This window comes from Poecile atricapillus, chromosome 11 (genome assembly GCF_030490865.1).
Source record: "Poecile atricapillus isolate bPoeAtr1 chromosome 11, bPoeAtr1.hap1, whole genome shotgun sequence".
In the NCBI taxonomy this organism is placed as follows: Eukaryota; Metazoa; Chordata; class Aves; order Passeriformes; family Paridae; genus Poecile; species Poecile atricapillus.
The window spans coordinates 19,190,707-19,205,580 of NC_081259.1; the positions used below are offsets into that span (position 1 = coordinate 19,190,707).

At 43.0% G+C, this 14,874-nt stretch overlaps 1 protein-coding gene across 9 annotated transcripts in view; it reads right to left on the bottom strand.

Moving 5' to 3' along the window:
• Positions 1-14,874, bottom strand: part of NEO1 (neogenin 1) — a 159,068-nt gene that overhangs the window by 104,479 nt on the left and 39,715 nt on the right. For all 9 annotated transcript variants that reach the window (XM_058846654.1, XM_058846657.1, XM_058846653.1 and 6 more), the window contains exon 2: positions 5,251-5,568. In XM_058846654.1, the coding sequence (XP_058702637.1) occupies positions 5,251-5,568 (318 nt within the window). The remainder of the gene's footprint in view (positions 1-5,250; positions 5,569-14,874) is intronic.

A 14,874-nucleotide genomic window follows, 5' to 3' on the forward strand; every position in this document is an offset into this window, starting at 1 on the left:
TGATGCTTTTTTCATAGAAAAATGTATTTCTGCAAGGAAAATTTATCACCCATGTCACTTACTAGCTAAGTGCTCTTAAGTACCCTCCTCTGAAGTATCTCTGCTCTGAGATTTTTTCCAATTCCAAGATACAGAATGTTCTTTATTCGCAAAGATCTAATCAAGATTACTTTTTTCTCCTTGCTATTAAAGGAAATGTGCAATCCTGGTAAAAACGTGCTGTTATTTCTAACTTAACCCCATCTCCGCAGAGCTGGGACAGTTTGTCCTGAGATTTTCTCTCACCCTTTGGGATGGCACATAGAGTCTAGTGAGAAATAAAACACTGCTCAGCTGTAATCTTTAGAGCTTGGCAAACTTCTCAGAGGACATGAGCAAACAGAACCAAACAATCTGGCTACTTCTGTGCCTCTCCTTGTACTTATGGCAAAAAGCAAAGATAAAATTTCAGCTCAAATCAATGTTTGAGAAAAATCCTTATCTATTCAACATTATTTATACAGAAATGATTGATTGATATTCAAGAGCTAAGCACTCTAACGCCGCAGAAGGAAACACAGCACACCTCTGCTGCTGGGCTTTGCAGAACTCTACCTTGAACTGCAAGCTCACATCCCTCCAGGGTCCTGATCCCTCTCAGGCTGTGCTCAGGGAATGGCCTGGATAATCATTTCTTAGCCACGACTTCACCCACTGCCTATCATCCAGAGTCTGTCATGGATACAGAATTCCTTATCCCTACCTGCCCTCCTCATTTGCAGCACCTTGGTGCGTTATAAAAAGTAATACTTGAAATTTATTGTAGAGAAATTCTTTATTAGCCCATGGAGAAAAGGCAAAGCGTGGAGATCTGGAGCTGGTGCCATGAGCTGTAACAGAAGCAGAATTAGGCCCTGGAACTCAATTAACTCCTCCAAGCCTCAGGAACCAGCACAGCCCATCCAGGCCTCCTGCCATTCCAGGGACAGCTCTCCCAGTCATCAGTTTGGAAGCCCCAAGCTCGACACACACAAGATGCAAATAAATCTTGAAAAGATAATGTGGTCAGCTAAAAACTGGAGCAGTTTCCCAAGTAAAGTCCATTCCCTCTCTCTGATGTCTGGAGGAACTCTCAGCAGCAAAACCCAAGTGAGGGCAGGTCCCTCCTCCCTGCAGGGTCTGTGTGACACCCTTAACAGAAGTGATTTGTCTGCACTTTTTCAAAAAGTAATTACAAAATGAAGGCTTGAAAATTGAATTTCTGTGAGTATTTAAATGAGAAATAATAATTCAAGGAGATTATTTAGTTGAGGTGAGAAAAAACAAGTAAGAAGGAATCAGCAAGTGCTTTTGAATTAATGAAACTCAGACACACCTGAAGTTTGTACCAAGGCAGTGCCACAGCTGCCTCATCACAGCCAAACAAATTACACAAAACTGAAAGCCAAGAATTATCAAATGCAAGGATAAGTGGAAGAAGAGGAAGAAAAACAGCTGGGTTCACTTGGGGAAAGAAGATGACAAGAGGTGAAACAAATAATTTAGTGAGCAGTCTTGAAATGGATTTACAGAGCAAATAAATCTGCATGATCAAACTCAGTGCCTGTGTCACCCATCCCAATTTTTAGATCCTCATGTATCTGTTCTCTTGATAAAAGCTTTAACCAAGCCACAGTAACCAGTGACTGGGGAAAAATCAACCTGGGAATATTTTCAGCTTGTGTCATTATACTTTTTATTAAAATACATACATATTTATTTTTCCAAGATGAATTACAGACACAGATCTCCAAAACTTTGTAAATCTATTTTTAATCCATGTTTTACAGCAGCTTTTTTAAACCCTCTACCCTTCTTAAGATCTAACTGGCACTTAAGTATCAAAGACAGATTTGCATTTCAAAAGGCAATAAAAAAAACATACTGTACCAAGGCACTGATTAAAGTGTTGTGGCTTTACATAAATTAGGCAGTTCCTTTGACTTTCCCTACTTCAAATCCATCATAACAATGGGAAAATCCGACACATTACACGGACTGCATGACCACCTTCTCCCTCCACTGCCCTTAGAAACTGCTGATGACAAACTCAACCTTCATTTCCTTGAAGGAACCAAACTGTGAAGGCTCACATTGAATGGGAAAGAGATACTCATGTCCCTCCAAACTGCTGCTCATTATAGAAAACTAACATCTATTGTTGTTTGCAGTTCCTAAAAATCAAGGATTTTTACTACACAAGCCTGGTAGAATACCAAATGCTTAATACCAAGGTGCAAGAATTTGTAGTTACAGACTAATTGAAGTGTTCTTCACAAGGAAATATTTTATCATATCCCCCATCTTTTTTAAATCTAAAGGCAGCAAAGATCAGTTTCTTTAAGAGATTCAGTTGCCACAGAACCTCTTGATCATCACACCTCCCAAAACCCAAAGAGCAGTTTTCTCATGGATCACCATGCAGGGAAAAGGTTCTTTGAAGGCTCATTGCCATGTGCCCAGTGAAGCTGCCATGATCCCCTGCCCTGCCAGGGCACACTCAGAGCAGGTCAAGCACACAGGAGGATGCCAAGCCCAGCCAGTCATTCTCTGACACAATTCCTTCAATCCCTGACCCAGCAGCCCAGGCACTCCGAGCACGTGGTTTGGGTTGAGTTTTTCATACAGTGGTTCACTAAAGAAACCCCTGTCACCCTACGGCAATGAAACAGTTGCAGATTCCAAAATCCAAAAACTTCAGATTCTTCAAACTAGAATATACAGAAAGTCCTTGAAATAACTTGAGAAACTTATCCAAACTTGGCCACCTTTCTGCAGGTGGATCGCTCAGCATCATCCACCGGCCGTGCAGTTCCAACTCTGAAAATTCCAGCCCTGGAATTATCCACATGATGGAAAACAACGTGTTTTAACTGGATTTCCTCGCTCTGGACTCGGCAACTCAGCAGAACTTGTCATTTTCAAGAGTTATTTAATGAGTAAGAAGCTGTTAGAACATGCAACCTACACTTCATAATGTTCCCTTTTAGAGATCAGGTGCCTGGCAGCACCACGCTCACTCACAGCAGAGGAACCCCACATTCCACTGCTCAATTAAGAGGGGAATTAGCTCCCTCCCACTGGAATTTTGAGGCCAAGGGGAGCCCTTACTATGCTAACAATGCCCACGCTCACCACAGCCTGAAAGCTGCCAATTAAAACAAAGAGAGTGGGAAGGAATACTAAAAACCACTGTTAAAACTAAGGGATTCAAATGAGGACAAGAAAAGCAATAGGCTAAACCAGAATTTAAATATTCCACCTCTTCTTCCAAAGCCTTCAGCAACCAAAATGCCTTTCCCCCTACACAAGAGGATTAAACTCAGCATGGTCTTGCCCAGTTCTTGGCACTTCACTGGGGTGGTAAATAGGTTTTCACACACCCACGTCTGCCAAAGCTTCTGCTGTGGCAGTGCAGCCAGAGGATGGGGCAGGTTTCCAAGGCACAGGATGGCAAAAGGCAATGCACAACATGTGTCACTAGCATTTCCTCTAGTCCTATTCAATAAAACTACCATTTTTATTGCATGGAATCAACCAATAATCTTAATACACAGCTGTCAGGCCAATGTCTGCCAAAGGGGCAACTGTTTGTGTGGAGAAGGTCCTTACTGTCTTGGGCTCGACTGTATTTGTTCTGTTTTCTAGCTAAGACTGTTTGTGGAAAAAAAAAAAAGTTCTCACCAGAACTGCACTGTTGTTTGTTGTGGGTTTTTTTTAAAGTAGACTCTTGGGTTTTTGGTGTGTTTTTTCCTCCCCAAGTACTTGGGTTCTTTTTCAAGTACTAAAAGGCTCTTAAAGATTCCGTCATTTTAGAAAATATCAATTGAAATAGTACCTTCTATCTAGATAGGAGAAAATGGAAGTGGAAATTCAGCAGACATTTTGGCTTACCTTCATTTTTAACCCCATTAACCTCACCTAATGATCATATAGAGCAGGCTGAGAGCAGAGGCAGGAGGCTGAAGGCTCTCATGTGGAAAGCAGCAGAATTAATCCCGACAGCAGCGATGCAAGGAGGTGGTAATTGCTCGAGAGAAGTGTGGGAGAACTGCCTTTATTGTCCTCATTGCCAAGAAGCTCGGAAATCTATTCCTCATTAAGAGATTCTCAAAGTCACTCTTTTAAGGCATAAAACCCCAATTTTTCTGTTTCTGACATTGCTGATGTTTCACAACAATGCTACAAGGCAAGTTAATGGGAACAACATCCGTATACAAACGATGGAAGCGGCAGCTCTGGGAGATGCAGAAGCACCAGTCAGGAAGAATTCATTACCCTGAGACATTTATTAAGCAAAGGAAAAAAAAACTGTTTGAAAAAGACTGGCAAACATCATTAGAGAAACAAAGGAAAATTGCTTCATAGGCGTTTTCTCTAGTTACAGTGCCTTAGTTTACCTTGTTTTTTTTCTTTTGGTTGGTTTTTGAAGTCTCACCCTTACTCAGTAATTAATTACAAGTCTCTTCCTGCTTTACTGTTTACAAGACACAAACTTACAATACCAAGCCCTGAGAAATAAGCAAGTTCCAGAACAGATCATTTTTCCCAGACAATCTTTATTTTTACCTGCAAACTTCACTCCCCCACTGCTTCGTATCCCCCAAAATAAAGCTATCACCCATCAAGTCTAAAGGGAACTCCAAACACCAAAGCTGAGGTTACGACTTGGGCTTTTTAATGGAAAATTGTATGCATTTGGTTGGTTGTTACTTCTCAAACTTCCTTGTTCACACCTGATACTCAAGAAACAGAAAAATACAACTCCCCAGCACTCCATCCTCGACCCATCTCCCAGTCCTGCAGGGATTGTACACACTGCTGTTAGGAGCTTCCCAAATGTTTCAGACAGAGCAGGTAATTCTCCACATACAAGCACAGAAAGTTAAGGTTATTTATACATAAAGAAAGTAAAATCCTGTTTTCTTCCCCTTCTAAGCTGTGGTAAATCTCCATTGTAATTTCAGACACCTGACACTTCTCTTAATCCATTCATTGCAGCTTTCCTGATCTCCAGCATTTCCTGAGAAATACCCCACATTAAGCTGCTTACAGGAACAGAACACACACCAACCCCCAGCCAGTAAAATGAGAGCCGCAGTCCCAGTTTCCCTGACAGCTGATGGAACCAGCTCCTGTCCCTTTTTTCCAAGCACCTTCCCGTTTTTCCAAGGGCAGAACATTCCTTCCCATCACCATGCTCCTGGCCACACTCACAAACCACAGCCTTACCTGCCACAGTGAGCTTTGCTGTCCTGCTCACGATGGTCCCCAGGCTGTCCACAGTTGCCACGCACTGATAATATCCTTCATCAGGTTTATTATGCTTGGAATGCACCACGCTGTTAATTAATAAAGATCCATCTGGCAGCAGCTGACGGCGGTCGTCCGACACCAAGTTGAGGAAAGTGCCATCCTTTTTCCACTCGATTCTGGGAGGGCTCTCGCAATGAGCCGAGCAGTTCATGATCACCGATGCTCCACGCACCGACAGCACGTCCAGGGGCTCCACCAGGAAGTAGAAAGGAGTGAAGGTTCTCACAAGAGATTCTGTAAAACATCACAGAATTTTTGGGTTAGTTTCCCACAGTTTGTAGCATGAAACACACCCTCCTTGAAGATCCTGAAAGGAGCACAAGCGCTACCACATCCTCCCCTTGAACAGATTCAACCAGCTTGGTCTGTACGACAGTGTTTTCTGCTTTGATTATTCACACCATGGACTCTCAGATTCCAAGATATTTTCATCCCCTAAAATGTATTTCCCTGCTCTACTCTTGGCCTCTGTGGTGCAGGCGCTGTCCCAGCAGTGCTGTCCTTTGTGGAACCAAGATTGGGAACCATCAAGAACAATTCAGCTCTCAGGAGAAAGTCTCCCATTCTTAACACATCTTGCAAGTGTCACACAGTGTTTTTTCACTTCCATTCTAGCCCAGGATAAACATGATTACTTTTCCATTTTAAATATTCCCCAAAGAGTTCTGTAATTAACATCTAGTTTGCATTAAGAAGTGAATTTTAATTACTGTCTTTCTGGTGTATTTGGTCAAGCAGAACGATTGTGTGTCAATATCACTTTGACTTGTCTTAACTTAATCATCTGTAGAAAACAGAAAACGAATTCTTCCAGAGAAGAAAAGTTTTCCAACCAGCAAAACACTGGGTTCAGGGAAAAGGGCATCTCAGTTTTTAAAGTCCACCTTAGAAACAACACTCATATAACAATAACAAACTCCTGCACTCATCTCAAAACCATTTAATCTCTCACCATTGACCATTTCATCTTATTGTCAATTAAAAAAATGATGAAATATTGTAAGACCACCTGAAAGACAAATATGCATTTAGTAACGAGATTTGTTTAATTAAGTCACAGAATAATTCTGGGACTTGAGGAAAAACCACAAACTCTGAAGGCGACCTTTACTTGCAAACAAAGGCTGTCCTGGAAGCATTGCAGCTTCTCCCATTGCTTGGTTGATTGTGGGGTTTTTAAAATCAGATTTACCTTCTAAAATGACCTTAATTAACAAATTGATATGATTTCCTCTATCACTGAACTACAGAGTCCATGGCCTCCAATTAATTACTTTCATATATTCCTACCCCAACTATTAAAAATACTCTGGGGTCTTCTAGTCCTCCTCATAGCTCCTCTCCTCAAGTTCTCACAAATACCCATCAGCTCTGACACCATTTCAGCCAAGACAAAACCCATCACCCCAAAGTGAACCATGAAGTGCTTCCCGCCTGTCCTGCACCATTTTCTGTGCAGAGGTGCATCTTTATAACGCCTCAGGTGAGCAATGTGTAGAACAGGAAATGCCAAGCAGCTGCACAAGTGGGAAGAAGCTTCCCTTCATTATCCAGTTAATTTCTGGAATACACAAGCACTCCAATATCCACCTTAAATCACTGAAATGCGTCCTTTAACAACCGCCTGCCACAAGCTCATCAGAAATTACAGCACTTAGGAAAATAACTCCAGACAAAAACACTCTGATCTCAGTCCTGCTGACTCCACATCAATCACCTCAAACTGGTGTCTCAAGATTTTACCAGCAGTGCCACAGACCTGACTTGGATCAGAACTGGTCCATCGTGATGCTCTCCTGAGGATGAGCAGCAGCCCAGCCCAGCACAGGGCTCCAACACCACGTTTCTCATCACTTTGGAAAGAAACCCAACACATTTTACAAGGCAAAAATGCAACAACCATCCAGAAGGAAAACGTAAAGCACAGGTATCATTTCTAAACTTATTTTTCCAAACAGGATTATAAATGAAGGCAGCCAAACGCATCTTCCATCACAATTAGCTGACTTGAGATGAGCAGTACACCAGGCTTTGGTTTGGAAGGAGTCAAACCGGGCTTTGATGAAGAAAGATCGCTCACTGTTCGGAGCTGAGCAATGTTGAGCACCAGGGGCAATACCTGTCCTGGCTCCAAGGCAATGTAGGAGTATGGATATGGAACCCTTCAAGCTGGACATGTGAAACAGAAGCATCCAACAAACCCTGATCAGACTGGCACGAAGTGTTAGACAGCCCCTTCTCACACACTGTGAGTCAATGAGAAAAGCTCCAAGCTCTCTGGCTGCAGGATTGCACTTTTAAAAGGCTTTTCCCCAGAATTTAATTAACATTCCCAATAGCCTCTATAATTCTAAAGACAGTGTTATGCCCTTCCTAACCCACATCATTATAAAAAGCTGCCTCGAGGATCAGCCAGATGTAGTTTAAGTGAAGATGTTCCCCACACCACTCCCTGCAGGCTGCCAGCAGGAGCTCACAGGGAACTTGTTCTGTGGTTTTGTTCACATATTCATGGCTAAGGAGCAAGTTATCTATGTGGGCAAATTGCTGCTTGTGTGAATCTCTAAATAAATGTATATATTACCATCTTGGTAATTTATTTTCCTTGACGACATCAGAAGCATTCTGCATTCCCCAATAAGCAAAATTTATCTATGATATTACAATATACCAGTATTTAGACCAAGATGTATTTTCTGCTTAATATTACATTTTTCTCTTATAGGCAACAGAGATTATAGACCACCTGATCAAATAAAACTATAACAGCAATATACACCAGCCAAACATCTTTTGATTTTACTTTCACAAAGCACTTCCAAAGCCCAAGCAAACACAGTGCTTGGCAAGTTCACCACACCCAAAAAGCAAGGTCACATCTCTAAACTGTGTTCTCCAAACGCCAGTTCAGCTCCTACTTCACAAAGACTCTGCTATCCACAAATTACACCAGACAAAAATTAAATTGCACTTCAGGATCAAGGCAAAAAGGAGGGAGTGTAAGAGCTACCCCTGACTGCAGAGTACAGTATAAATCCTGCTGGTACTTCCATAACTCCAGGGGTGGGCTGACAGTGGAACCTGGCAGAGAAAGTGGCGGAACATTTTAAGATAAGTAATGCCTTGTATAAATCCAGACTTTGCCAGACTTAGTAGGTTCCTTTCTCCTTCAGTTCAAGCAGATTTCCTCCTCTGATGATTTAATGCACTGTAACAAAGATATCCATCAGAAGGAGTAACTCCTCTTCGCCCCAGCACGGCTGGGGATTGTGGGCTAGGAGCGGCGCTTGAGGAACGCTGCGGTGCCTCAAATTCCCCCGGCCCACAAGGGAAGGGGCTGTTCCGAAATCCCCAAGGGAGAAAGATCCTTTTGGGATGGAAGAGGAAGAAATTCTGTCCTGTGAGGATGGCGAGGCCCTGGCTGAGGTTGCCCCGAGCAGCTGCAGCTGCCCTGTCCATGGCCAGGTGCAAGGCCAGGCTGGCCAGGGCCTGGAGCACCCTGGGACAGTGGAGGCTGCTGCTGCCCATGGCCAGGGGTGCAATGGATAATCCTTCAGATCCTCTCCAACCCAAACCATTCCCACATTCTATGATGCTATGAGCTGAGAAGGTTTTTAACATCATGTACCAATAAGAACACAAAAATCAAGAGTGTCACCATAATGACACGCATTATTGGAAGAGAAAGAGGTAATATGGTCCAGGACCTGGCCTTAGTAACTCAGGAGCATCCACACAGCACAGCCAGTAAACAAAGAACAAGTCAAGCAAAGTAAACCATATTTTGCAACAATGCCTTTAGAGCTTTGTTTATATTTCCAGTTACCTTTCCTTTGTTAAATAACAAACTATTGTTTGCTAAATCTTAAAGTGACCTTCTTTGATGGACCTCAAGCAAAAAATTATATTTAGAAAAATTAGCCCATTAGAAAAGTGTGCAGGAATAGAATTAAGAAGTCTCCAAATAGTGTGGTGTGTCTGCAGTAAATCACTGCAAGGAAGCATCCCCACATCTACTCCAACCACTCCCTCTGTAAGCAATACCATTGCCTCATATATTATTAAATAATGGCAAGAAAAACACGATAATGATCAGCAGCCAAATCCAAACACAGATTGTAATCTCCGAGATCAGATGTCTGCAGAGATGCATTTATCTGGTGTTCAGTTCCACAGCCTTTCAAAGCTCTTGAGAGAGTCAGACATTTTTACCTGGATGTGACTGTATTATTTACAGTTGACTGTGCCAGGTGCTGTGCCATGGTTCCCTTCAGCAGCTGCTCTCAAGCCCTGTCACACCAGTCCACAACCTCTCTGTCCCTTTACTGTGGGGCTGCAGTTCTGGTCAGCTTGGAAAACTGCAGGAGGAAAGATGGCCCCAACTCCTCTTCCCCTAAAGCAGGACTCACTAGAACCGCTCCTCGTGGTACCCTTGTGCAACTTGTCCCAAAAAAATCCCCACTAAGGAGGTGCTCCTCATGTCCAGTCCATATTCCCACTCCTAAACTGTTTCCTACTCACAAGGATTTATTCATTTGCCTTAAAGCCACACTCAAAAAAAGGAAAATAAAAAGCTGCCTACCAGCCGTGCTTCAAAAACAACTTCTGGTGCACTTTTTGTTCCTCCTGGTGTGCCAGGAAAAAAAATCCTTTAGAAGCACTAAGCCCAAAAATGTGGACTTCTTTCAGGTTGTTTTAAAAATATCCTTGGGTTTTACAGAATTCACATGCCGCAGCTGAGCCCCACAAACCTCTCACCTTGTGCAAGGAACATTCTTTCAAGGCCATTTTGCTTTTATAAATCAAAGGAAGCACAAGTCAGACCACCTAACACAATATATTTGAATTAAGCCCATGAGGAAACCTCTCTGAAGGTCCTAACTGCAAAACTCCTCGTAACCATTTCAGAAGGAGAGCTTAAAGGATTTAATCCACCTTTTCCCTTTTTTGTGGAATACTAAAGCCATTCCTCTCATTTTAAGCCACTATCAGTTTTTAATATCAGCAGTGCTTCCTTCGAAAAGCACCTCAGTCCCAGGGGACCAGAGCTCCATTATTTATTTAATTTTTAATTCTTCCAGGGACTGTTTTCATTATTTTCTCCACCTGGGCTGAGAAACATCCCTCCAAGCATTTCTCCACAAGTTTACTAGAGGGCACTGTAAAGACACCTACAAAAGGAAGAAAATGAATTTCTGTTCCTCCTGGTGAACAATAGTACTTTGACTTTTCCCCAGAAATAGCTCCCAGATGTTGGCTCCTGACAATGCTACAGTTGTTACAGCAGGTGAAGAGGAATTTTCATTTTTTTTTCCTGGAGTAATGGATTTCCTCTCCCAGAGTTCCAGTCTTCTGAGCACTCAGGCACCTAATTTACCTCTTCAGAGAGGGGTGTGAAATAGAGTGGCTTTCCGAGGGTTAAGAACAAACAGAAAACCCACTTGTAAGGCTCAAAATACACACTGCAAAAATACAAAGCAAGGAGGTTCCTCATCCTGCCCTGCTCCCCCCGTCTGGGCTCCACTCAAACTACCCCACTGAGACCCACGGAACTGGTTCCCCAAACCCTCCCAAGGCCAGGCAACACCTTGAGCTCCCTATGGAGATGCCCTGCTGGTTTGCAAACCAAGCCCAGATAATCAGGGAGCAGATTCCTTGCTTCAGACAGGGTGGGCTTTTTTGCCAGACTGGTATTTAAAAAATGGTTTAGAATATAAATACAGAAAAAAAATCCCCACACATCACAAGAGAATTATTTGCTGAAACCAATTACTTAAATATTTCCCAAGTGTAAACTCGCTGCAGCATCCAAGAACTGTGCATCAAGGGGAAAGCAGTTTCACCACTTCTTGGATGCCAGTGAGGTTACAGGGCACCCAACAGAATAAATTCAGTTTAAGCTGCTCTTTAAGTGAGCTTTGCACTCGGTGAATGATCTCCCTCCCCCAGGCCACGTCCTCAATCCAGGGCTCCAGGCAGACCACGGACATACCAAGGGATGCTCATAAGTGTGAAGGGCAGGGGGAATGATGTTACCAAGTCAGGGGGGCTCCAATCACAGCAATGGCCAGAAAAGCCACAGAAGAAGAAATACTGGGAGGAAAAGAAAAAAAATTGGTTTCTATAGGAAGTATAAAATGAAAAATAGGATGAACATTAAAAAAAAAAAAAAAAAGCAGGGAAGAATCAAATGGAAAGTTGCTGAACATCATTTCCAGTGTCTTTCTAAAGAAAGACCTTTGTCACACTTCATGAAAGAGGAAAAATTCTTAACAAATACCTTTAATGTCAGATCAAGCAAGGAATATCTGAGAGGACCTGGAAACAGAACAGCAGCATTGGATCAGAGCAAAAGGAATCTCTTTAACTCAGCATCCTGTGACAGCAGCCAAGAGCAGACGCTGGGGAGCACCCAAGGGCAGAAGCAACAGCAGCAAAGCTGCCCAGAGCCAGGCCCATCACCTGCCTCTCACTGCCCAGGGACACCTGGGTTTGTTCCTCAGCTCAGGAGGGAAAGTACAGCCAGTAACCTCTGCCAGCACCTCAGAGCTGCTTCGGGGAGAGAAGGAAGGAAGAAGGGGAGAGGGAAAACCAATACGAGTTCAGCATTTGATTTGGGGGTCCTTAATTTAGGGGACTAGTGCACAAAGATCAGGATAATCAGTAAATTCTGTACACTCAGCACAAATAATTCCCCAGCTCCTCCCTTCTCTGGTTTCCTACCAAGCACTGCCCAATCACACCACTGATCCACAATATATAAAAACATAATAATCTTAGCAATGTGTTAATGAGGGTTTTATTGATCTTTCAGGGCAGTAGTGGAAAAACAGGAACAGAAGAAAGGTGGAAACCATGCACATACACACTACTAGAAACATGCTACAATGTTACCAAGAATCTTATTTTAAGAATATATTTACACCAGTTTTCTATCCTATAAAATTCAACATCATTTGCAGGTTCATTAGGTGCTGTTGTGGGTTTAATCAGGGATAAATCAGGCGCAATAAAACCTGCTCCTCACAAATTTAACTCATAATACTCCTGTAAAAGCAAACAGGCCAAGTAAAGAGCCCCAAATTGAGACCTTTTTAGCAGAAAGGGTTAGAGTGGGATGACAGGCACATCAGCAGTTGCAGGAAAAGAGGGATGCAGTGAGTGCCCTCCGTGACACAGAAAACTGGGGCAGATTTTAGTCACACCAGCACCAAAGTAATACCCCGGGGAAGCTGAGGAAGTACAAAAGAACCAGCAGTATTCCCAGTTTCCTTGGACTTCTACTGGGCAAAAGGATTTGTGTCCGTGTTTGTGAAGCCCAAGCTAAAAGCTGTAGAGCACAAAGCTAAATCCCTCAGAGATGCCCACTCTGGTCAGTGACCACAGCACAGCATTGGGACCCTTTAAAAATTACAACACCCATCAAAAATATCAATTAAACATTCTACTAGTACCATCAATGAATGAGCCCGAGAAAAGAAATAACACATATCAAGGCTTACAAACAGTATGTTACTGTACCAGGTTTCAGGAAGACTTGGCAAATCCAGAAGTGGAAAAAAATGTATATAATATTTCGATTTGATATCCAGATCAGCTCCAATATTCAAATAAGCACCATTGTGTGCAAGTTAGAGCAGACCTGTGCCCACCAGGAAAGCAGTTTAAGCAGGAGCTCGAACATACGTTGTAGAGTCAACAGCTCCTTCAAGTTACTCATTCTTTACTCTGAGCAGTGGATAAAGCTCCCCATTTGTGCCAGCTCCACAATAAACTGTGGTTTGCTTGGCTTTTTTTCATCCTCTCAGCTGTGAACTCTGCATATCGATCCTGAAATGTTTAATGCCTTTTACTTGCTCTGGCTGCTCCCATTCACCAATGCCACGGGCTGTGCCTGGCCCAGCACTCTCTCCCCAGAGTGCAAATCTTCCTGACCCTTCATCATGAAATGCACAAAAATGATCTGGAATAAAACCCCAAATATCCCCAAGTCTTATTTACCGCAACTTAATTATTTCAAGTACAGTGAAAGTACATGGAGTAGAACAAATTATTGGATTTTTGTTTATTATTTGCTATATAAGAAATCAAGCAGCTACACTTTGGTAAGGCAACTACAGCCTATTACCAGCATATTTGTATTCTAAACAGATCTATTAAAAAAATCTAATTGCACTAATCCTTTACTGTAACTTTGCAGCCGTGTTATTTCACCCAGCAGACATTTTTTCTGTAACAGATTCCTACTAAGCCATGAGTGCTTAGAAGCCTCAGAAGCCAAGAAAAGCTACAAGAAAAAGAGCCAAATGCCTCAATTTAACTCGTGATTCTCAGTGTCTCCTTTTCCCCCAGGGGAGTGAGTGGTACACAGCTATCTCCCTGTCCCTGGCAGGGAAGGGGGCGAGGGGAAGCTCCAGGGTATCACTGCCCAAAGCACCGGAGTTGTAAGTCTGACAACCCTGGGCTGGAACTGGAGCGTGCCCCATTTGATCTCAGTTGAAAGTACAGTAAAATGAAGTGAAAGAGCAGTTTTAAAAGCTTTACACGGATTCTTGTCTCTCCTCAAAGCGCACTAATGAAAACACTTCCTGTGGCAGTGTGTGAAGACAAGCAGCACCTTTCATCTCCCCTGTTTACTGCCTTCACCTCCCCGATTCCCAGGCACCACTGGAGCTTTGACTGGCGCAGCTTTTGTCAGAATGAAAGAAAAAGCTCAACTGTAGCTTTGCAAATATATTAGCAAAAACATTTGCAAGTATTAGCTTGGCAAATGTTTTATACATGTGAGGGAAAAAACAGATTTATATGTTCATTTATACAATACAGATTATTTCAAAGTGGGAAAGTACATTTCAAAAGAACTTACATAAGAGTGGAAGTACAATTACTGCATGTGTTAACTGAATTATATAGAAGATATGGGCATTGCTGGATGCACAGTTCTGGGTATGCTGCTTCCCTCAGCCTCTACTCCAGCTAATCCTGGCTGTGCTATGGATTGGCACGCACTGACAGCAACCTGGGTGGGTATTTGAAAGATTCCCCTGCAAGGTTTTGCTCTGCTTAACACGAAGAAGAATTTTTCAGCTGAAATAATAACATCAAAACAGGCCCCAGACCTGCACCCTGCGCATCACGTCAGAGAACAGCACTCGCATTCACACCACTTCATTCCTAAGCTGTTAAACAAACAGACAGACCTGATGAAATATTAATTTGGCTAATTATGGCAACAGAACTCCAAAGAAGTGACAACTCCACAGAAAGAGAGCAGTACCTGTTGGCAGCAGTGCCAACTGCCCGGGTCCCAGGCGTGCGGCAGATGGCTCCGGAGGCCGGGGCACACTGCGCTGCTCCCAGCCTTGGCTCGCCTCTCCCTGGCTGGAAGATGCCAAGGCTCCCCTGGGCAGGCAGAGCCAACGTGGGAGCTGCTGAACGGCGGCTTTTAGGGCAAGACTGCACATAAAGCATCTACCGCTCAACACTTCCTCCGATTCATACACTGCAATCAAATCCAAGTGTTTTCACCAGAGAAACATT